The sequence below is a fragment of the Eucyclogobius newberryi genome, unplaced genomic scaffold (genome assembly GCF_026437365.1).
Source record: "Eucyclogobius newberryi isolate DKJ021-1_F unplaced genomic scaffold, fEucNew1.0.hap1 SCAF_17, whole genome shotgun sequence".
Taxonomy (NCBI): domain Eukaryota; kingdom Metazoa; phylum Chordata; class Actinopteri; order Gobiiformes; family Gobiidae; genus Eucyclogobius; species Eucyclogobius newberryi.
The window spans coordinates 18,215,562-18,239,540 of NW_027315801.1; the positions used below are offsets into that span (position 1 = coordinate 18,215,562).

At 41.1% G+C, this 23,979-nt stretch overlaps 3 protein-coding genes across 5 annotated transcripts; 2 read left to right on the plus strand and 1 right to left on the minus strand.

Moving 5' to 3' along the window:
• Window positions 1–1,253: 1,253 nt before the first annotated feature.
• pdyn (prodynorphin) lies at window positions 1,254–2,891 on the plus strand. Its single transcript, XM_072449312.1, has 2 exons — window positions 1,254–1,725; window positions 2,188–2,891. Exons 1-2 carry the CDS (start codon window positions 1,612–1,614, stop codon window positions 2,776–2,778), a joined length of 705 nt encoding a protein of 234 aa, XP_072305413.1. The 5' UTR covers window positions 1,254–1,611; the 3' UTR covers window positions 2,779–2,891.
• Window positions 2,892–4,249: 1,358 nt separating this feature from the next.
• Window positions 4,250–14,636, minus strand: gmeb2 (glucocorticoid modulatory element binding protein 2). Of its 2 annotated transcripts, none has more exons than XM_072449313.1 (10): window positions 14,347–14,636; window positions 13,435–13,596; window positions 13,273–13,355; window positions 11,678–11,802; window positions 11,473–11,576; window positions 11,198–11,352; window positions 10,613–10,681; window positions 10,394–10,531; window positions 5,756–5,878; window positions 4,250–5,117 (listed from the first exon to the last, which is right to left on the minus strand). In XM_072449313.1, exons 1-10 carry the CDS (start codon window positions 14,352–14,354, stop codon window positions 4,498–4,500), a joined length of 1,587 nt encoding a protein of 528 aa, XP_072305414.1. In that variant the 5' UTR covers window positions 14,355–14,636; the 3' UTR covers window positions 4,250–4,497. The 2 variants fall into 2 exon arrangements, with proteins under 2 accessions (XP_072305414.1, XP_072305415.1); XM_072449314.1 differs by having other exon boundaries at window positions 14,357–14,635.
• A 299-nt stretch (window positions 14,637–14,935) lies between these two features.
• Window positions 14,936–23,801, plus strand: tpk2 (thiamin pyrophosphokinase 2). 2 transcript variants are annotated; one of them, XM_072449315.1, is made up of 8 exons: window positions 14,936–15,072; window positions 17,910–18,151; window positions 18,969–19,032; window positions 20,277–20,407; window positions 21,279–21,397; window positions 22,030–22,162; window positions 22,264–22,360; window positions 23,693–23,801. In XM_072449315.1, exons 1-8 carry the CDS (start codon window positions 15,003–15,005, stop codon window positions 23,734–23,736), a joined length of 900 nt encoding a protein of 299 aa, XP_072305416.1. In that variant the 5' UTR covers window positions 14,936–15,002; the 3' UTR covers window positions 23,737–23,801. The 2 variants fall into 2 exon arrangements, with proteins under 2 accessions (XP_072305416.1, XP_072305417.1); XM_072449316.1 differs by lacking the exon at window positions 14,936–15,072 and adding an exon at window positions 17,130–17,192.
• The last annotated feature ends 178 nt before the right edge of the window (window positions 23,802–23,979 follow it).

Sequence of the window (23,979 nt, forward strand, 5' to 3'; positions counted from 1 at the left end):
GATCTCTCCTACACTGTGGAACTCCTCCAGTTTTCTACTGTTTCCCAAAGAGGTTTGGTAGTTTTTCCTGGCCGACTCTCTGACATTACCAAGTCCCTATGACAATTGTTTAATCTGTTTTTCACTCTCGCCCCTCGAGGCAACTGCTGTTGTGATTTTGGGCATTACAAGTGAATTGAATTGAAAATTATTTGTATTTATATCTGATGTTGCTTAATCTTTGAAAATGTTATAGTCACCAGTCACCTCTATTATGAAATTGTGAACATTGTGATGACAGAGCATTTTAAATAGTATAGTGACACCTGTGCATTGATCCAGTCCACTTGACGTCTGCTATCATGCCGAGCCTTCTCCAGGACCTTGGACAGCAGCAGTGGTAGAGTGAGCAGAGTGAGGGGGTGGTGTGTGCTTTGATCAACGCAAACATTTTGTGACCGGTGAAGGTCCTTGGACACATTGACAGCAAACACAAAGCCATTTATGGATCATTATTACAATTATGCCAGATGACACGCTAGAATCCCTTTGGATATCTTTGTTCTCTCCATCTCAGTCTCTGTATTATCTCTGTAGAATTAAAATTGTAAAAGTACATTTTTTTTTTACTTCTGTTTAAAATAAGTGATTTAGAAAACATAGGGCGTAGGAGAACAATGTGTATAAATAGTTCTGTTGCTATTTATTCATTTATTTTAAGCTCGATGCTTTATTAAATAGACAATATTTGTTAGTAGAAAGAAGGAAGGACATTCAGCTAATCTTTGGATAGAAATAGAACTCACAACACTGCGGCAGCACGTGGAACCTGGCATGCGTGCCAGGCCACCGGGCTGCAGATCCCCAGTGACTACCATTGCCATGGACTACTCCTGGATGGCTGAGGGATTACATGGAATAGTAAGAGGCTAGTGTTTCTTGTAATGTGACATGGTCATACCTGTGTAGTGTAGGCCAAAGTCCAGTCTGAACCACTTTGGGCTCGAGCGTTGATTGAGTGTCACTGTGAGCTCGCACAGGATCTGCATCTGATAACACTCTAATAATATAGCCTTGGTTGGTTATCCAAGTTGATGCACTACAATACATCCACGAGTGTCTACAAAAGATTTCAGGACGTCGTCTACCATAAATAAAGCCGCTCTGGTCTCGCAGCAGCTGTAGCACTGACCCTCCGCCTGGGCCCGGGCCACTTCGAGGCCCCGGGCACGGCTCGTGACGCACTGGAGGCTGGAGCGGGGTCTGTATTTTGTATGTGGGCGTTGCTGCGCTCAGAAGGACTTGTGACGAACACTCATTGGTTGTTGAGAGCGACACGCACGCGGCTCCCGCCTTAAAAGCGCAACTACAGACGCACTTACGACGTGACACAAGTGCTGGAGGCGGACCAGGGTTTGTGCGGTAGATGCACCTTAACGAGTCCTAGACACGGGAACAATCTGCTCAACTCCCGGGTACGTCTGTTCAACCTGTGCCAACTGAAAGTGCTCCCCTCCTGACGAGCGCACGCGCCTTTACGCACTGAGCTGACGGAGTTGAAGTTCTTTCCGCAGCAACAGGTGTCCATCACTAAAAGCCTCTCCGGTTTGGTGCGTGTGCCCGGAACCAGAGATGATGGAGTGGCTCGTCCTGGCGCTAGTGTTGAGTCTGCCGCCCTCTGTGCGCGCTCTGTGCTCGGCCCAGTGTGAGAAGTGCGCGCTGATGCCTGGCACTGCCTTCAACCTGGTAAGATCACACACACTACTCACACACTAGGGTAAAGTATTGTATGTCACGGTATTTTAAATAATACTACGTGGCTAAGGGGACATGTGTTTGTTAACGCACAGGCACAAACATTGGGGCTGAGTGAAACTGACAGCGGAGTCAGGAGTCACTCACTTGGAGTTTAGTCTAAACCCTGGACTCGCCTTGCTGTATTATTCCGACTGATCTCTTTATCTAAAATTATAAGATAAAGTATTGGTTACATCGCATTGTAAATAACAACAATAACAGATAAATCCTACCAAAAGGTGTCTTTTTAAGGCATTAATACTATGCTGCTCTCCTTGTAGACTTTGCGTGTCTACACAAACGGCTGTCAGTAAACTTGTCTTAATTAGGACTCCGCAGAATCCCTCTGACAAACCGAGTCCCCCGATGAAAAGAAGTGAATAAAGATGCTGCATGTGTGTTTGTGCGCAGTGCAGTGCGGAGTGCGCGGAGCAGCGGAGTGACTGCGCTCAGACTGGAGACTGGAGCCGTGAGAGACGCGCTCTGGCGGACTGGAGCGAAGACACGGCGGCGGAAGAGGAGAACCAAGAGTCACGGGTGGTCAAGCGTTACGGCGGCTTCATCAAGAGAATTGACCGGAACAAGAACAAGGCGTTCCAGCCGTGGCGCGACAACGCCGTGCTGAAGGCGGTGGCCGAACACACTTATGAGGATTTGTTAAAGCGCCTGCAGAGACACGCTGACGCGGAGCAGAGCGGCCTGGAGCTCACCAAACGCTACGGCGGATTCCTACGAAAGTTTGGCCCCAAGACCCGGAGGAGCACTTCTACAGATAGTGCACAGGAAGCTCTGGATCCAAATCTGGACCAGAGCCCGGAGCAGAGTCCAGAGGAGAACTTCGAGGAACCGGGAGAGCTCCAGAAGCGCTACGGGGGCTTTATGAGGCGGATCCGACCTAAACTCCACAACCTACAATGGGACAAGCGCTACGGGGGCTTTCTACGCCGCCACTTCAAGCTCTCCGTGCGCTCTGCAGAGGAGCCGTACACGTGGAGCCGGTAGAAGCGGGACACTAAAGTCCCGGGACTGCACTGTACCCGCTGTGCTAAAGCCTTTGTCCTGTCCTGTGTTCGTGACTCACGGCTGCATTCAATAAACCAAATCCTTTCATAAAAGCGTGTCTCTTTGTGCCACACACACCTCCCTGCCCTCTGCCCCTCTCGGTACTGTCATAGATCCACGCGCACCGTGCACAAGGAGCGGGACCACAGTGGTCTTGGACAAGAAAGCACAAGAGGCAAAAGTGTCCAAGCGTTTTAAGGGCTAAAAATTTAGCTGAAAAAGATCTATAATATATATATATATATATATATATATATATATATACACATATATATACATATATATATATATATATATATATGTATATATATATATATATATATATGTGTATATATATATATATATATATATATATATATATATATATATATATATATATATATATATATATGTATATATATATGTGTGTATATATGTGTGTATATATATATATATATATAATGTATGTGTATATATACATATATATATATAATGTATGTGTATATATGTACACATATATATATATGAAATTTCCCCATGTGGGACAATAAAGGAATATCATATATATATATATATACATACACATATATATATATACAGTATAAGCGTCTATTTATTTGACGCTTATATTGTGAAGTTAATTCAGTGAACTGAAATAGGACAAAACGTAACGTTGAAATGTAGAAAAACTTGTGCGGACTGTTCCTCTGATAAAATAATGAGGCTGCGGCCATCACGCAACTGTTATGATTTCGGGCGTTACTGAAATAAACTGAAATGAACCTGCCCGTTACCTTCCTCCTGTTTCAGCCTCGGCTGCGGAGCGCCCTCTTCATAAATGATCAAACAGCGCTCTCTAGAGGAACACCATGGCTACGGCTCTCGTAGGTCAGAGGCGGAGGAACTCTCATGTTATATGTATTATACGTGGATCTGCATTTGATAACAGACTAAAAAGACTAACTAGACAATGTAGTCGGGTCCAAAACTCAAAACTCTGCATATGGATATTTCTATATGAACCAGGAGGCAAATTAACTCAAAAAGGAGATATTCTCTCTTAGTCTACAAGTATGAGGGAGTTTTGTGTTTGGTTTCTACATATAGTTAGTTAGAATTCTACGTACAGTTTTATCATTGAAACCCCTGATGTTTTGACGATTTTCCTGGATTCCATCATGGTTTTCTGACAGATATAGCAGTTAAGATTCTAAATTATTTTATTACCGCTTTCAAATGTTCACATCCTGGGGCTTAACACTTAGTAAACCTGACATCTGTGCAGGGGCTGGGGGATGGAGGGACATTAAAGAAGAGAAGATACTTGACTTTCATTAGTGAGTGAGTGTGAGGCATGGCAGTAGATGTTCCTGGAGTTTCCCACAGTATGTAAAGAGTGACGTGTCATCAGCCTGTGCTCATCTTCTATCTATGTATCTATGGCAACAAGTCTACAGTGTGTAGTCACTGAAAATAAATATTTGCAATCCAGTCATTTCCAATTTCTTTGTGTTCCATTATCTGTATAAAACACAAATCACACATGGCGGCCCCTGCGCGGCCCCTGCGCGGCCCCTGCGCGGCCCCTGCGCGGCCCCTGCGCGCCTCCGGCAGCGCCACTCTCAGATCAATGACACCCAGTCCACACGGATTACAGGATTACAAAGAACAGGAGAAGAGTCAGCCTGTGGTGGAGAGAGGCTGCTCCTCTGCCTCTGTGGTCTGCTCAGGGGCCTCCTCACAGGGGCCCTCATGAATATGGCGCTCCTGTTCCAGCTCCTCTTGTGAGGGGCCCTCGGCCACAGGGCTCGAGGCTTGTTCGGTGGGCAGAGCCTCCACAGTGAGGCCCGACGTGAGAGCCGTGGGGCCCTGCAGTGCATTGGGCAGAGTAAGCAGTTGAAACTGTGTCCCCAGCACTTTAACGAAGCCCCCCGCGGCCCCGTCCTGGAGCACAGTCAGGTTGGAGGCATCAGTGCCTACCTCAGAGCCGGCCAAAGGGGAGGTCAGCAGAGTGTATCCCCCCAGAGAAGAGCCAGCCTGGGCCCCTGCCACCGTGAGCACTTTGCCCAGAGGCAGTCCGCTCAGCTGGCTCAGAGGGAGGCTGATCTGCTGCGGGCTGATCTGCTGTGGGGAGACCCCGACCACTGCAGGCCCCGACACTGCCCGGGTCAGGCGAGGGCGCTTGGCCACTGGGGGAGAGGGCACCGGGGTCAGAGTCATCAGTACATTGTTCAGGTGCTGCGAGCGGCTCTTCAGCTCTTTGGCCCTCTTCCGATGCTCATCACACTGCTGCTCCAGGGCTGTGGCACAGAGAGGACACACGCTCAACACACATGTCTCATATACCTTTACTTCACTGGTCTCATGTTGTTAAACAGATCAATTATTACTCCTTATTATATAACCACACCAGTTACACTACTCCGCTGAACATGGTAGTGTGTGTATGATAAAACTGCATAATGCATGGCCCTCAGTGTTATAGGGAAGAATTTCATTGCACAGTTTAAACTATGTTTTTACTGTGTACTGTTTACAATAAATGTCTTTGAATCCTTTAATTAGCAATTGACTGTTTTCCCTTTGCTCTACACTCTATGCCAGCTTTTTTCTCTCAAAATACCCATATAAAACAAAATTACATCTGTTCTATCACAACTTTCCTAGAGGAGCTGGGAAAGGAAGCTTTGCAGCTAAATTTCAGTAGGCACATGACTTAGTTATTTTGAAAGTCGTAATCATTTTGGATTAATCGAAGTACCATGCATTAGTTAAATTAAGAAAAGTGACCTTTTTTCATGGTAGAGAATCTGTCCCCATGTGGAACCAAACTCCATGAGACTATGATTATGAATTGTAGAACGTGAGAGCAAACCATTATCTTGCTAATGATGTGATCACCATTCACATGTTGTAGCTCTGTGCCTCAGTGACTGACCTGCCAGGCTGCGTGTGTACTGCTCGCGGTAACGGTCCATCTGGTTCTTGTGGCTAGCCAAAACCTTCTTGACCAGGTCCAACATTCCAAAGTTTTGCACTATGTTATTCAGTAACACAGCATCTACAGAAACAAAAGAAACAAATGCATTTGTTAAAGACATATTTTTTTCTGGTCCTTACCAGTACTTTTAAACTACCATCAGTAGATCATCATTTTACACAATTGTAAATTGCATTACTAATCTAACCCATCTTAATATGGGTATGGGTCTTACCTATGATAGGTTTCTGTTTTTTTAATTATCACTCGGTTGGGTGGGATTGTCATAGTTGTACATCAGTCAAGTTGCAATTTATGTGGGAAAAAATTCTAAATGTCATGAATGAAAATAAATAAATAATAAGCGACAATGCTATCCAATATTTTAACAAAATTAAAATGTTATCAAGGATCATTCTTTCTCAAATCATACATATTGTGTAATTGAAATGGATTTTGGCCCTTGATTACTGTGTAGTTGCAAGGTAAACGTTAGAATTCCCTCTACCTATGTAATCCCGCTAACACGCTGCACATGTCCTACCAGGAAGTACAATTAGAAACGTCACCAAAATAGTCCAAATGTGGAAAAATGGACAAAGACTTGAGTAAAGTCTTAAAGGTGCCATAACATCCTTTTTTTCACGTTTCGTAGTCTATCCTAAGTGTATAATTGATAATAATAAGGGTTGTGCAACACCCTTAACATAATAGTTAAGAAATATCACCCATACCTTGGACCCCACTCACCAACCTGGAAATGCAAACGGCTTGGTTTGATATTCGCCCCCACCCTTGCGAAGAGCGATCTGGCTCCCCCGCCCAACCCGTGAAGTAGTCTCAGAGCGCGTGTGTGCCCCGCGTACCCGTGACGTAGCCCCACAGCTGTCTGCTCCGCCGTGCGCCGCTCCGTGCGAGTGAGTGAGAAAGAGTCTACTTTGAGACTAAATAAAACTGATATCTATAGATCTATATATATATATATATAGATCTATATATATATATATATATATATATAGATCTATATATATATATATAGATCTATATATATATATATATAGATCTATATATATAGATCTATATATATAGATCTATATATATAGATCTATATATATAGATCTATATATATAGATCTATATATATAGATCTATATATATAGATCTATATATATATATATATAGATCTATATATATATATATATATAGATCTATATATATATATATATATATATATATATATATATATATATAGATCTATATAGATCTCTCTCTCTCTCTATATATACATATATATATATAGATCTATATAGATCTCTCTCTCTACATAAATATATATATATATATATATATATAGATCTATATATATAGATATAGATCTATATATATATATAGATCTATATATAGATCTATATATATATAGATCTATATATCTATATATATATATCGATCTATATATATAGATCTATATATATATATATATAGATCTATATATATAGATCTATATTGATCTATATATATATTGATCTATATATATATATATATATATATTTATGTATAGATCATAGATCTATATAGATATATATAGATATATATATAGATATATCTATATCTATATATATAGATCTATCTATATATATATAGATCTATATATATATCTATATATATATATAGATCTATATAGATATATCTATATAGAGATATATCTCTATATAGATATATCTATATAGATATATAGATATATATCTATATATATAGATCTATCTATAAATATCTGTATATCTATAAATATCTCTATATATATAGATCTATCTATAAATATCTATATATATAGATCTATCTATAAATATCTAGAGATAGAGATAGAGAGAGAGATCTATCTATCTATCTATGTATCTATGTATCTATCTATCTATCTATATAGATCTATATATAGTTTTGGGCCTCTTTGAGCCGTGTTTTGTCGTAAATCGAAGCAGAAAAACTCCGGGGCTTGTATGGGGAGACATGGGTTAGCCTGGAACAGCGCGGAGCCGGCGGGAGGGGGAGGGGGGATGGTGACCCGTGCCTGGGGTTATGACGCGGTCTTGGAGCCACCGCCTGTCAATTTGGAGATTCGCGGAAAGGAGATATTCTGTACTATAGCTAAAAACTGCGGGAATCAATCAAAAAAACACTCTGGGTACATATATGAAGCACAAATAGCAATGTAAGAAGGTTAAAAGCTCTGAAAAGTCAATTTTGCATGTTATGGGACCTTTAAGTGTGATGATGTTCACTACATTTTAGTGAAATGTGTAGTCTAACTTGACATATGCACTTTAATGGAAACAGGTACATTGCCTTCTGTACAAAAGTGCACAGCTGAAAAACCCTGCCTCTTCACAGTGGCATTTGACCTTAACAAGCAGCAGGTTGTCCGTCTTTGTGTCCCTGAAAAGCGCTATATAAAATAAAGATTTATTATTATTATTGTTATTTATAAGTTTTTATTTAAGAAAATAAGTGATTTAGAAAACATAGGGTGTAGGAGAACAATGTGTATAAAGCAATCAAAATAACATTTTGGGTAAGATGAGGGAACATCTTTAAAATTGGTTTAAAAAACATTCATGATGTCTACGGCAAAATGTTCTGCTATTACGCTTCTGAATTAACTGTAAAAAAGCCTTGAAATGAATACACAAAAAACAAGGGCATTTCTGATATGTTGGTTACAGAAGTCTATTCCCCTCTTTCACTCGTGTTCCTTTAGTCAAGAAACACATCTCAAAAAGGTGTCTATTTGAAGAAGCAGCCCCTTAAACAAGGAACACGTGTTGGAAATATTCAGTAACGTCATGACATCTGTTCCAGAGGAGGACAGGCCTCAGAATGGTCTTTATTTTTGTCATTGGACCAAGCGTGCTTTGACCCATGGGATTTCCAGTGAATTCTTGTGGTTCAGTGGTGCTTGCTTAACCATGGTATTGTTGTGGGAACTTTTCACACATCTAGCATGGCCAATCCATGGCCTATGCCATTACTTATTTTAGAAGTTTGAAATCAATAAACAAGGAGAGAACCAGTAACCTTATGGGCCGCCTTATAGCACAGTTTCAGAGTCACCAGTTTAAACCATCACAGTGAAAACACAGACTCATTATTTTTTGGATCAAATGTGCACTTCTATCATCATAAGACTTCTTATCAAGAGTCTTTAAAATGAATATTTCATAATCGGAAAAACATGAGAACTTGTCACACTAATGACTTTGTCTGGTTGGTAAATATTTGTAACAGTCAAGTTGCTATTTGTCAAGGAAAAATAAAGCATAAAAGTTGAAAATACAGGAAGTAGAGCAGAGTTTTAAAACTCCTGGTTTGGCCGTATTTGGACCTTTAAACAAAATAATAAAATAAAATCAGGTTAATTAAAAAATGCATACGAGTTCTTCGTTATCTGCCAATTTGCCATTTTTCTTCGTCCCACTCAATCAACACACTAATTCTAAAATTTCCCTCTCCTGCACCCTTGTGCCCTCAAACACTTGCACTTTTTAGAAAATGCACACTTCAAGTGTGTAGTACTGGGACAATTTAAACACAAAATACACATCTGACAAATTAAAATATAATTTGCCAAAATAAAGGTGTCATCGAGCATTATTATTTGTCAAATCATATCTATAGTGTAATTTATCTGGATGTTTGCCCACAAATGTTTGGTTGCTATGTAACAGTTGAGGAATTACCTCATATCTGCTGCCCTTATCTAGTCAGGATGTACAATCACAAAACTGATAAACTGGGGAAAATCGGCAAGAGATTCAGTAAACTTTAATATTATCATGCATGACTTAAGTTTTGAATGAGGACTCATACAGGACTGAATCCAATATCAAACCATTGAGCTACAGAAGGGTAAAAAAGATTAACGCCTTACATAAATGAGTTAGTGTTAGGATTTAGTTCAAAGCAATCTGATTTTAAACTGATGTTTTGTCCTTATACCACACTCTTTGAAAATGTGTATTAAGATTAAGTTTACAAAGTAAAGAGTGTGATGGCTCCACACAAATGCCCCACACAAGATTGATCAAATAATTGCTTATACTATTTATGATGAAGGCAATTCATATTTTATTTTATCTTTATTTTCCCCCTCCATTCCTTATTAAGAAATGAGAGGTTCTGTCTATAGGAGTTTTCGTTCATAAGAGTTTTTGTTTATAAGAGCTCTCCTATTAAACTTCCAATAAGTTATCTGTCCTTTTCCTCTGATTTTTCTCCATCTACCTGCGTTGCAACAACAAAATTTCCCAATGTGTGGACAATAAAGGAATATCTTATCATAATAGGAGACCCATTTAGGTAAAGACCTGGCAGCCCTCAAACAACTCTGTGCTCTTGAATTAGCCCTCAGCCCTAAAAATGTTGACGGCCCCTGCTCATCTTTCTGCTGCATTGTCTGAAAGTGGTAGGTGTCTGGTGGTACGATGATAGACCCATGTGCTTGTATTTTAAGGGTCAAGTATCAATTAGCATCAGGATATTGATTTTTTTTTTTTGACAACCCTAGAAGAATGTAGATCAAGTGATGTAGTTGTTGTAGTCTGACCTTTGACCTGCAGTGGCGGGTCACCAGCTCTCTCCTCCAGCCCTTTCAGAACATCCTGGAGCTCCTTCTCAAAGTCCTGAACCACCTCGTCCAACATTCCTGCCTCCTTTACTGCTTTCCAGAAGGTCACAGAGTCCTCTAGAACAACACACAACACGCACATCAGCCACAAGCACTTCCCCCACCACCCGTCCACCAGGAGTCCACATGAGGCCTTACCTCCAATGGCCGTTACCCACTCTGAGGCTTCGTCTGAAGACTCGGAGAATGACAGAGCCATTCCATTCACTAAACACAACATGGAAACGTGGACAGCATTAATCCAGTGCATATTTTTATAATTGGGTTTAGGTTTTAAATGAGTAACTAGTAGGACTGGAATGGAACGCTTTTGTCATGCATCACCTCGGATCTCACACAACCTGCTAACCATCCGTTCAGACTCATGCCCTCTGGGAGACGCCAAGCTAAACCAACCCCTGACCTGTGTTGTACGTTAAGTACTAAGATGTACAATACTGCCCTCTCCTGTTCTCGCAGAGTTCATGCTCACTGAAGATGTAATTTCAGTCGCTTTTTAAAAGCACAACTTTTTGGTCCGTAGGCTTTATTAGATAGGACAACATAGGGTAAAAAGAGGGTGAGACTGGGGAAGGACATTGCTGGATTCGAACTCATGATGCAGATGGCTCACATGGACATAAACAAAAAATATTTTCGCAGTGCCAACAGACAACTCATGTAGGGAAATAGGGAAACCATAAAGAGAAAAAACAGTTTAAACAGATTATACTAAAAACTTACAGTCAGCTGCAGGAGTGCAGGGCAGGAGCTCCGAGGACCCGTCCACACTCAGGGACACTTTGGTTCCCACCAGATCAATCTTCGTGCTGCGACACGTATTAGAGCACACTTTGGAATGCTGGTAAAAGTCTAGCTCTCCAGAGTCCATGATCTTTCTGCAGGATAGGAAGGAAATTCACTGGAGCAGGAAAACACTTATTTTTTTATTTATCTAATGGCTTGACCTTCCATGATAAAGAATCGTAACATCTCCCTTTGATAGAGCAGGCCCTTACCTGAGCATGGTTCCGTTGAGGCGAATGGCCCTCTTCCAGTCCTTCAGAGTAGACTTCCCCGCCAAGCACACAAACTCTTTTGGACTGATAAGCTGCGAGTTGAACTGCACCAGTAACACAGGTACACAAGATAAACAGTGTGATTCAAAGTACTCTGCTCTATTCTAGAGTGTAGTATTGTTAGGGCAGAGATCCAGGACTGTACCTGCACACATTTGACATTGATCCCAGGGCAGACAAACCTCTTCCAGACCAGTGTAGCTTTGGCGTCCCCACAGGTTATGGAGTAGAATACATCCGTCTCCACATCCACCTCCTCTGTGAGTTTCACTGTACACAGAGAAGGGTCTGTCTTAAGTGGAGCTACATCACTTCTAGGGCTGTATTCAATATATCAATATTGTGATATAGAGATGCGTTTCGTGAGACAACATAAAGTCATTATAATTGGAAAGTACTTTCTCCGTTGTTGCTCAGGCTGTGCACAGCTAAGTTAGCTTGTTTTATAACAGCAGGGGGAGATAAAGAACACACCGGCTCACAAACATGTTATTTAAGAAGAGGAAGGTAATCGGTTCAACTGTGTGTAATCCCACAGTCCGTTTCAGTGATAAATTATTACCATTTTACTTTTTTTAGATGTCAGGTACAAACTAGAGTTTAGATTGGCCCCAAAAACTCCATCTTGACCTGCGTACTGTTCAAACCTGAATAATTCCCTGCTTATGTCTATGCATGAGTAAACTAACGGTAGAATAAGCACATTCTGATGGGGCTTCACGTGCTTACGTGTGTTCGTGTTCTACCCTTGCAACTACGCTACCAGAAGCACTTGTCCCCTGCCGCTGACCCACATTATGTCTCTTTCACCTCTTTTAGGGGGTACATCTGCAGCTCTCGTTCCATTCACCGTGCTCTGTTTTTCCCAGTCACTACTTAAATTTTGAATGTTGTGAATCGTCTGCATAACCTCGATAGGTTATTGTTAGTTTGTTAGCTAAAAAGCTGAGCAGAGTTGGGGGTAATGCATTAGATAAGATAAGATATTCCTTTATTGTCCCACATGGGGAAATTTCATTGGTGCAACGCAGGTAGAATTACTTTTTTAGAGTAACAAGGTTAGTTTTGTGCACACATGTAATCTATAACTCCTCAAGTTACTTTTTCAAATCAGTAACCCCCTGGCAATCCCCGAGCCAGGTTTGTTTCCTAGTCGCAGAGTAGTTTTCGTGCTTTGTGAACATGCACACTAGTGTGACTGAGTTTTGTCCTCACGCTAAAGATAAATAAACTTTCAGATGCACGCTTTGAAAAAATCATTCTCCTTTGTTATAGCAACTATTTTGTATATAGTAAATGTAGGGTCACAGCAATGTGGCGAGTTTGATTTAAATAAACTACAGAGCTAAAACAAGCGCGTTCTGATGCTAATCCATTAATTTTGTTTGAGTGATGCTTTTCTTTGCTTGAGGACAGGCCTACACCTGCTTATTGCATGACATTGTATTGTGGTAATCTGCCAACATAAAAGATAAATAAAGCTCAGTCAAACGCATTTACTTTGCTTGTTTATTTGATATTTTAATGATTTTGTTCCTGTGTTCAGCAACGCAAAGGGATTGTCGGCAAACGATATGGGTTAACAAAAGAGTACTCTAACGTGTTACTTTTATAACACAGTAGGGCAATAATATAACACATTTGTTTTCCAGGGCTGTAACAAGGTAACGTAACAAGTTACTTTTAAATGTAACGCTACCCAACACTGACGCTGAATATTACGGACTCTGCAGCACTGACCAATGACTGCCTCTTTTGTGAGAGTGTCGGCAGCAGTGGTGTTACTCAGGTCCTCCTCTGGGGTATCGGTGGGCATCTCTTCACTGAAGGATAGAACATAAATAGTAAACAAACAACTGGCCACAGAAAGTATTACAAGTGTTATCCTGTCCTAAAGGAAACCTTGGCTTTGGGGAAAGTTGTTCAGAGACTAGCTGCGCAGCCTTTTCCTCCTCCCCGGGCACCTCTCCTCTTACAGCTTCCGGGATTACAAACACCACCTCCTCTATTTCTGACATATTCACCTCTGAAGACATCAGGGCAGGTGCATCCTGCAGGAGCGCACTGCGACAGGGACAAACACAGGCCAGAGTCATTTTCATTCAGATTAACAGAAGTTGTGCACTGTCTATGACTATCAACTTTCTTTGTTGATGGTTGTCAGGGCAATGCACGAAAAAGTGTTTCAATTGCAGCCTTTTTTTTTTTTGCTATGAAATAGACCCAAACAATTTTTTTTTTTATTCCTTGTGTGCTTCTGCTGCCATCACATCAACTAACTAACCGAAACTGTTTTCTAACCCTAGCGTAACCTCCTAGCACGCTCCTAAATCTAACCCAAATCCTAATCTTGTCCTACACCTTGCCCATTTTCAAACCTTAATTATTACTACTGCTACTACCTCTTAACACATCCCCTAACTTTAACAATTACCATAAATTAATATTTTCCTTTAAAATGTCTGTAAATAAAACCAGTCTAAATTCCAGAATTAAGGCAAAATCAAACATGATGTGATTTCAATGAAGAAACTCTTGAGTAATCTAAGAAAATTGCATAATATATAAACTAAAAGGTGGTTTTGTCAAAGTACTCGGATACATGATATCAGGGATTAGTTTCAAGACATTTACACCAGTATTTTACATAAATATTTTTTGAATAGGAGGTGATAAGACACTTATAGGTTATAGGCTTTACTGGACAAATATATTTATGTGTGTATTTGTGAAGCTCAAATACACACATATGCACAGCATAAATATAAAGTAACACAAAAAAGACAGTGATTAAATAATGCTAAATGTTCATACCTCCTCATACCTTTTAACGCAGGTCACTGGATGTTGAGGGCAGCGAGAGAATGGGAAACACAACGCTAGCTAGCCGTGTTATCTTATCGTTAGCTGTCACGGACCTGTTTAAGTTTGGATAAAGTAAACACCATCATTTGTTAAAGGGAGTTCGCTCTAAGAGATGGGTTAATACATGATTTTAAACTTGGACTATAAAGAATTAGATCATCTTCTTTGTTTGATGCTATGGTAGCTAACTATGCCAACAACAAACGGCGCTTCTTTGTCTTTTCCTTTACGCATGCGCTCAAACACACTGCCCCTACCGTCCACATCGCACCATCACAAGAGGTACAAGCGAAGCGTTTCATATTCGTGTGTTTTAAGATGGTTCCACAATGTTGACCTTCTGCTTGTGAAGAAATCGCATTAGCTTTTATCTAGCGGTGTTTTATTATATCAATGTTATTTTAATAGATGCATGGGTTGTTTGTTTTATTGTTTTGCACACACAAGTAGTAGAAGAAGTCAAGGAAATACACATGCGCAGATAGAGTCCTCTTAGTACTCTTTATTTGTTGTTTGAACCGTGGATCCATCGTTTGTTCATTTTAATCTACGCACAGTTTTGGTTGAACCGCGTGTAAGTTGCCGCGCGTGGAGCGTCTGCTGACATGGCGGGCGGTGCCTGGGCTGACCGTGTGCTCCAACTTCTGCAACGCATGAACAACTTCTGGTCAGCAGGTAGGCTCACGAACAGCTTCTGGTCAGTATGTAGCCTCTTTCATTTCTCACTGTGGCCCTCAGAGGCAACCGTTGTTGTGATTTTGGGCCTTACAAAAATAAATTTAAAATTGAAATTGGACGACGATGACGCGGAGTACAGGGGATTGGCGCAGGACTTTGTGGACTGGTGTTAGCGGAACCACCTCCTCATCAACGCTGGGAAGACCAAGGAGATGGTGGTGGACTTCCGCAGACGCCACTCTACTGCCCCCTCACCAGTGAACATCCAGGGACGGGACATTGAGAGAGTGACTCATACAAGTACCTGGGTGTTCATCTGAACCACAAACTGGACTGGACTCATAACACAGACGCACTGTACAGGAAGAGCCAGAGTCGGCTCTACCTTCTGAGGAGACTCAGGTCTTTTGGAGTGACAGGGCCACTCCTGAAGACCTTCTACGACTCTGTGGTGGCATCAGCCCTCCTGTACGGTGTGGCCTGCTGGAGCAGCAGCATCATAGAGAGGGAGAGGAAGAAGCTGGACAAAGTCATCAAGAAGTCCAGCTCCGTCCTGGGCTGTGCTCTGGACTCGGTGCAGGAGGTGGCGGACAGAAGGGTCCTGGCTAAATTCACATCTATGCTGGACCATGAGTCTCACCCCCTGCAGGACACTCTGTCCGCTCTGGAGAGCAGCTTCAGTGAGAGACTGATCCACCCTCTCTGTGTGAAGGAAAGGTTTCACAGGTCTTTCCTTCCTGCTGCTGTCAGACTCTACAACAAACACTGCTAGCCCTGAACATGTGCAATACTGATGTAACCATGTGCAATACCATTATATTCATGTGCAATACTGAATCAACCATGTGCAATACCTGTAAATAAGAGTGTTCTATTTTGTTTTTTATACGGTTTACTTACCTGCTAATAGTATTACCTAGTCTTGTGCTAGTTATTTTTATGTTATTCTATTGTCATTATTTTATTATTATTATCTGATTTTTATCTTTATTTTGTATTTTTATTATCTATTTTATTTTATTTCCCCCCCTCCATTCCCTATTAAGATAGGAGAGGAGTTTTGTTAATAAGAGTTTTTTGTTTTGTTCATAAGAGTTCTATTAAGAGTGTGTTTTGAAACTTCTATAATCTGTCCTTTCCTCTTGTTCTACTGCGTTGTAACAATGAAATTTCCCCTTGTGTGGATATTAAAGGTTTATCTTATCTTATCTTATCAACTTTAACGGCCACATCAAATCAATAACATCAGCAACTTTTTACCATCTAAAAACATTGCCAAAATCAAAAATATAGTGTCTAAACCAGATTTAGAGAAACTTATCCATGCGTTTGTCTCCAGTAGATCTGTTTGTGTAAAAGTTTCTCCATCGCCTAGCACCAAAGTACATCTCAGACATGTTCGTGCCTTATGAACCATCTCGGACTCTGAGGACCTCAGGGACCGGCCTCCTGCTGGTGCCCAGAGTCAGGACTAAACATGGGGAATCTGCGTTTCAGTTTTATGCAGCTAAAATCTGGAAAAGTTTTCCTGAAGATGTGAGACAGGGTTCTACTCTTAACAATGTTCAAATCTAAGCTAAAAACAGTTTTGTTTAGCTGCGCATATGACTGAAAGGATTTTTCTTTGCACTATTCTCTTTTATGTTTGTGATTTCATTAGTTTAGACAGTCTGTTGGATTGATTTAAAAGGGAGTTGGACTCCGAAACACATTAGACGTGTAAAAGTACGTACAATCAGTTGGACTGATTTAAAAATGATTTAAAAAGGAGTTGGACTCTGAAAACACGTTACCCTTTGTGGCTAGGTGTTTTTTATTTTTATTTAGTTAATTTGATTGTATTTCTGTTTCTGTAATTTCTCTGTAATTTTAATGCATTTTTCCTGCTGTGATAAGCACTTTGAATTGCCCTGTGTATGAAATGTGCTCTACAAATAAACTTGCCTTGCCTTGCCTTGCCTTGCCAGGTAGCCTCATGAACAGCTTCTGGTCAGCAGGTTGCCTCATGAACAGCTTCTGGTCAGCAGGTAGCCTCATGGACAGCTTCTGGTCAGCAGGTAGCCTCATGAACAGCTTCTGGTCAGTAGGTAGCCTCATGAACAGCTTCTGGTCAGCAGGTAGCCTTCAGGCTGCGATGTAGGAGTAGTTACAGTCACTGATATAGTAAGGTAAAAGACTGTGACATGTTTTTTGCTATGGGCTAAACGAAAACAAAAATACATTTGAACTTGTACTAAAGGAACAGTGTTCTTCCCTGTGCACTTTCAAAGGGACCACAATCACTACTGAGCCCGTGTTGCCAGGGCCTTAACCTGCAGAGAGAGGACACATGAATGTTTCTCCTTCTCAGTATATGGACAGGCTATGCCTCACGTGAAAGCTCAGAACCTCCAGCATTCCCTCACTGAGCTGCAGAGGCTGCACTAGCACTGATTTGTGATTGGTTGCAGGAGCTGGGCTAGGTAGTGACAATTCAGATTAGTGAGGGGCCGCTTTGGTTTATACCAACTGGATTTCAGACTTCAAACTGGCAACCCAAATGAGAGACTTATCTGAGGCTATTTTCAATCTGCAATTTTACAGTGTAACATTTTCTAGCAGTCATTTTCCCTATCCCATTGTATAATACAGTGCACATATAGCAGCAGCTGTTAGGTCATCAACATAAACTTCCCTCATGTCTAATGTTTTTTATAATGAAGAATAAATCAATCAGAATTGTTATCAGTAAATATGTGTGTCAGTAATATTGTATGTGGGGACACATGTTTATGATACATAAGATACAATTCCTACATGCAAAAAGCACTGAAGTTTGATGCTCTTGTTCCCAGGCTCATGCCGCCATTGGTGCTTTCCCTTTGAGATTGATGGAGTCCAAGTGGGCTGGGTCCCCCCCAAAGTCGCCTCCCAGTTGAAGTCTTACCCGAAGGTGTTCAATATGTCCCCAGGGGGCGCTGTTTCCCTGTCTAACAGTCTGGACTCCTACACAAGGAGGTCTGAGGCTGTGGATGCTGTGTTGCAGAGTTTCAGGAAACAAGGCTCCTTCCAGTGTCTCAAAGGATGGAGGGACGAGGTGACGACAATGCTTTTTCTTCACTCCCCAATGTTGCTACAGAGAGTCACAAAAACAAAGAGCTCAAATGGATACAAAGATGTCCTGATACAAAAGCAGAATATGAGCACTTTAAATCTGAGCAGATTAGTTGTACTGTACTATAGCAGTGTTCTTGTCCAATCTGTGCTCCAAGATACCAGAAGATGGGAGTCCGAGAGGACAGGCCTGAGGTAATTTGGGAAGGATATGTATGGAGTAATTTGAAAATTGGATTCCCTTGTTGTAATAAATAAGAAGTAGATGACCAATATCGTTTTCTGAATAGATTAGTAGTGATGGGCAGAACTATACCAAACTATCCATATCAATACTGACTGAGGTAGCAAAAACTATTGATTTATTTGCAAAATATCAATGCATTACATTTCAAAAAAACTTTCTCAAATTGTATTACATTTTTGGATTATGTTGTTCAGATTTGACTGTTCCTACATATTTATTAAATTTAGTTCATGCTGGGGTGGAGCAAATATGCGGATTCTATACTCGAAGGAAAAATTCTTCATTGTAGAGGAATTTCAATGCATTTGATCAACAATCACTTGAGGCAAGAGCATAACCATGGAGCGTTATGTAAGTTTTGGGGTCAAGATTGAGATAGCTGATAGATTGGCCAATAGACTATGTGCATTCATACAGTACGTAATGTCATGTTTTGATCTCTGTGTAGTGTAGTGTGAACACCTGCACATTATGATAAATGTTTAATTGCATAATTACACACATCAACCAAGTCATAATACTAATATTGCCTTAATGTTTTTCCCTTTGCAAGAAATACAGTGTCATGAACAGATTTTGTGACCCTCCCCTCTTGTGGATGGAGAGAGCAGCTACAAGTAAGACCTGGACATAAGATTGACACTACAGGGAGGGTATGTAGACATTTATTTCAAATGTCATAAACATGACCAATCTGTGCTCCAAGATACCAGATAAACATCAATCAAATGCAGCTTTTACTGATAACAATTGTAATTTGGATTTATTCTGAAATGAAAAAATATTGGCCTGTCCTAGTGATGCGCCATGCACAGGTTGACCCCATAACCTTTGGGATGGATTGGGTCGGATTGCTCAATGAGAAGAACATGTTGCAAGTCAGCACCATAAGTCTCCGCTATTAGTTGTTCTGTAGCCCTGTTTAACAATCTAGGGCACAGGAATTTTGTAATTACATGTGTTTAACCATGCAAATAGGGAAACTTCATTTATACATTCAATGAAAAATGAGAGAAGAGAAAAAAAATGCATGGTCTGCAACCAGGGCAGGCATGTTAACAATAAAGTCTTAAAACATCTTGACTTCTCAAAGGATGCTCCAGCATTAGAGGCACCGAATGTCACGTTATGTGTGTCATGTTAGTGCTCTTGCTCACAGCAAGAAGGTTCTGGGATCGATTACCGGGTGGTGCTGGGCTTTTCTGTGTAAAGTTTGCTTGTTCTCCCCGTGTCTGCTTAGGGTTCCTCTGAAAACATGTACGCTGGTGTATGAATGAGAGTGTTGTGAGACATATTAAACAATGGTCCATGGCTAATCTGGTGTGTTTACATTATGTATTTCATGATATCTGAAAAGATTTGTGCCATTTCCTTAAGTTTGACTGTTATTGTAAAACCGTCATTTTACCACATGACACCATAGAGCCACAGTTATCACGACCAGCAGCAGTGGGGTCACAATTTTGTGTAATGGTTTTGGGCCTTGTGGGTCAGGTTGAATTTTAACCCTGGAAAAAAGGTGGCCATCCCTTGCCTGTCCATATACTGACAATTAGAAAAACGGTCCGCTAAATGCTGGTTAAGGTACTCGGCAGTAGTTATTTTTTCTAAAGCAGGCTACATACCCTTCCCTTAATGCGCTGTGGCACTCAGCAGTGCTAGCCCATTCCGATTTCCGATTCATGTTGCGCTATTAAACGTGACAGAGATATTTTTTACTCAATCATGTTCATTCAAAACCTAAATAGTTCAAATCTATAACAAAAATCGAAACTATAATTCTATGTCAATGGTTATTTTGACAATTCCTGAAAATGAATAACGGCCTGGACACTGCTGGACTCCATCTCCTGTGTCTTAGGTCTGTTCGGGGTGAAGCGGTACGGGGTGCACATCAACGGCTACACAGTCGGTGCCAGCGGAGAGGTCAGAATGTGGCTGGCACGGCGCTCGCCCACAAAGCAAACCTACGCTGGACTCCTGGACAACATGGTGAGGTAAACTGGCTCTGCCAGACTACCGGTAAGTGTATAACTCTGAATTGAGTTCTACACAATATCAATCCGGAAAGGCTCTCGCTGAAAGCAGTCGGGAAAGAGCATAACGTCATGTCAAATATTTTAATCTAATTGGTCAAAACGTCACAACAACATGAACAAGCTGAGAAATCAAACTCTTGTTAAATCAAGTCAGAGAAAAGCATAGACTTGTTCCCCGTCCACAAATACACAAGGACAAAAACGTCGGCGCGGCCATTTGGTTTAGGTTTGTCCTTTCCCAAATTACAATGCGATTGTGAGGACCTCCGAAAGAGAGGACCGAGAGAGAGAGGACAGAGAGAGAGAGAGGACAGGGAGAGAGAGAGAGGACAGGGGGAGAGAGAGAGGACAGGGAGAGAGAGAGGACAGGGAGAGAGAGAGAGGACAGGGAGAGAGAGAGAGGACAGGGAGAGAGAGAGAGGACAGGGAGAGAGAGAGAGGACAGGGAGAGAGAGAGAGGACAGGGAGAGAGAGAGAGGACAGGGAGAGAGAGAGAGGACAGGGAGAGAGAGAGAGAGGACAGGGAGAGAGAGAGGACAGAGAGAGAGAGAGGACAGAGAGAGAGAGGACAGAGAGAGAGAGAGGACAGAGAGAGAGAGAGGACAGAGAGAGAGAGAGGACAGAGAGAGAGAGAGGACCCAGAGAGAGAGAGAGGACCCAGAGAGAGAGAGAGGACCCAGAGAGAGAGAGAGGACCCAGAGAGAGAGAGAGGGCCCAGAGAACCGAGAGAGAGAGGACCCAGAGAACCGAGAGAGAGAGGACAGAGAGAGAGGGCCGAGAGAGAGGACCGAGAGGCCCCATTCTGACAGTTGTGTTGTCCAAAGGCAGCGGGGGGCGTAGCCGCTGGTGTGGCCATCCAACATACGGCTGTCAAAGAGTGTGCGGAGGAGGCATGTGTCCCAGAGGAGCTGGCTCTGAAGGCTCAGCCGGTGAGCACGGTCAGGTAAGCCTTGAATAGTATATGCACTTTGAGTTTGTAAGCCAAATATGCTAAATTCCAGAATGCAGGCAAGAATGAAGTGGTTCTTAAGGTGAAAACTATGATTAACCACAGAAAACTGACAAAATATTAAAATTGATGTAGCTTTGGCAAATGAAAACGGCTCTACATGTGAGTGATATCAAAGTTTATGTCATAGGAGATTATGACACACAATCCTGATTTTTAGATTGGACGAACACCATAGTTGTTATTCTATCTAAATATATTGCATATTTTACTACACATTATATTTTTCTAAACCTGAAACACAAATGGTATTTTCCTGTTGAAATTGTTAAGCAACATAAGTGACATTTCTACACTCCTGCCTATTTTAGATCTGAAAACACTCTAGTTTGTTGTTGTTCTTGTTGCTTTTAATGGCAGCTGTTGCATTTACTGCCATCTACTTTATTCTTTAGACTTTATTCTTACTAGTCCTACAGTAAGTATGTGTTTTTTTTTTTTCTTGCTTGCTGCTTGAATAATATTTGGTAAACAGATAAAAGAATAAAACTACAGTCTCTGCCCAAATTGTGATGGCCGTGTATCACTGTTATCAATAAAGAAGTTGACATTTTTCTACTTTCCAGTTATACATATGAAGATGAGGAGGGCGTGTTTGCTGAGAGCCAGTTTGTCTTTGATTTGGAGCTTCCTCATGACTTCACACCAGCCGTAGGTGATGGAGAAGTGCAAGAATTCTACCTCCTACCCATCAATGAGGTCAGACTGTGTGTTCTGTGTGTTGTGGTCCTCACACTGATAGAAGACCCTGAATGTACTTTGGGACGTACTTTGAATGCTAATGAGCCTAAATCTTTCAGGTTCAAGATCTGCTGGCCACAGATGACTTCAAACCAAATTCTGCCATGGTGGTGCTGGACTTTCTCATCCGCCATTCTTTCATCCACCCAGATAAAGGTCTTTATCATTTTTATGATGTCCAATGATGAAACGGACTGACATTTTATAATGACATTGGATGTTTAATAGTTTTTAAATGTCCCAATCTCTGATTCTGCACCATCTCAAACAAGCAGTTTGTTTCACTCCAAAGGTGTATAATTGGTTATAAAATAGGGACATCATGCACACTGTTGCCATGGCAATGGTGGCAGCCAACTTGTGACTGTAAGCTAATTTTCAATGGGCTGAGCAGCTCCGCTGTGCTTACATGCCTAAAAGTAATTGTACTCCCATTGCAGTGAATGAGAGCAGTTCCTGCGCATGCTGGTGCTCAGCCACTGCTCCGCCCTCTGACAAAATTAGGTCTGTTAAGTCTTTTTATTTATTTTTTATGGCAAAGTCCACACAGATCAAATTCCACAGATCACAATGCACAAACACACAAAAGGAGTGTATTTACGTGCATCCGGAAGTAAATACACTCCGAACAATCTTTATTTTCATTTTAATTTATCGTGTTGGGTATTGCTACTTTTTTATTTGGACTCAGTTGGCTGTCACCTCTCACTCTACATCACAGAAACACAGATATGAGAACACTTTGATTGGACTTGTACAAGTTAAATGCTTAGTGCAGACATGCAGTGGAATCACCCCTTAATGCATAGTGCAATAACACATCCAGAAATGTTATTGTTGATTAGCTTTAATTTCACAATAATATAATAGTAATATTGATGAAAACTGAATAATCACCCTGTCTACGCGTGTGTGTGTGTGTGTGTGTGTGTGTGTGTGTGTGTGTGTGTGTGTGTGTGTGTGTGTGTGTGTGTGTGTGTGTGTGTGTGTGTGTGTGTGTGTGTGTGTGTGTGTGTGTGTGTGTGTGTGTGTGTGTGTGTGTGTGTGTGTGTGTGTGTGTGTGTGTGTGTGTATAGAGACACACCCACACAATCACCCCTCGGAAGTTTCTGAGTACTGTTGTCCCTCTATTTGTCTAACGTCTGTGCTGTTTTTGTTCTTATCATCACTATTGTTACTGTTTGTATTTGTAAATACAAAATGAAAATAGTATGTGTATACACATCATATATGTATATGAAAACTTTAGAATTGTGTATGTTATTTTGACACTAACGCATAGTTTTCTTTTGCAATGCCAATTTTTTTTTTATTAATGAGAAATTTATGTTTGGAACCCAAGGTGGCTACAATGTGGGTGGGACATTTTATGTCCCATTTTGAATTTAGAACTTAAATATTAAAGTCAAATATCTCCAGATCCCAAATTGATTGAATGAGAATTGTTGCTTACATGTTTAAATTGATACTGTAAATTGTATTTTTCAGAACCGTTCTATCAGGAATTTGTGACTGGACTACACCAACTATAGCATCCTTGGGAGTGACATGAAGCATTGTGTGTGTGTGAAATGTCATATACCCCCAAACGGCAAGAGTTCAGCGCTGCCATTTAGATTTATCATGTCAAATAACTCGACTATGATCACTCTTTGAATCAACAATGTCCTGTTAACTGTTGACCGAACTTACAAAATGACCTAAACGCATCATAATAAACTCAGACTACTACACCATTATTTGCTGTTTGGTCTATTTCGTTTTACATACCGGGT